The 389-nt window shown below is 55.5% G+C and overlaps 1 protein-coding gene across 1 annotated transcript; it reads right to left on the bottom strand.

Annotated features, from left to right (window-relative positions):
- Positions 1 to 74: 74 nt before the first annotated feature.
- Positions 75 to 383, bottom strand: LOC106820592 (beta-ketothiolase BktB-like; the record flags this gene model as incomplete). The annotated part of the gene is made up of 1 exon (XM_014825099.1): positions 75 to 383. A coding segment is annotated over one exon (309 nt), but the record flags the coding sequence as incomplete, so codon positions are not given.
- Positions 384 to 389: the final 6 nt, after the last annotated feature.

Below are 389 nucleotides of genomic sequence, written 5' to 3'. Positions count from 1 at the left end.
AGTTTGCCGGGCTTTCGGGGGTTAGTATCGACGGGGATTATCTGAGACTCGAAACGCCCTTCCTGAATTGCTACGCTGGCGCGGCGGTGACTTTCCAGGGAAAAGCTATCCTGTTCCGACCTGCTGATCTCGTGGTTGCGGGCCACATTCTCGCCAGTAATACCCATATGACCCAGGCCAAAAGGATCGGTCAGCGCGCCCGTTACCATATCGGTAACAGTGCCATCTCCCAATCGCTGACCCCAGCGGTGTGAGGGCATTAAGTAGCCCCCCCTGCTCATATTTTCCGTACCGCCGGCAACCGCCAAGGAAACATCACCGAGCTTAATCAACTGCGAGGCCGTTACAATAGCCTGCAAGCCGCTGCCACAAAGTCTGTTGATACTCAT

The sequence above is a fragment of the Priapulus caudatus genome, unplaced genomic scaffold (assembly GCF_000485595.1).
Source record: "Priapulus caudatus unplaced genomic scaffold, Priapulus_caudatus-5.0.1 Scaffold29600, whole genome shotgun sequence".
NCBI classification, from domain to species: Eukaryota; Metazoa; Priapulida; class Priapulimorpha; order Priapulimorphida; family Priapulidae; genus Priapulus; species Priapulus caudatus.
This window is presented reverse-complemented; position numbering and strand designations above follow the sequence as displayed.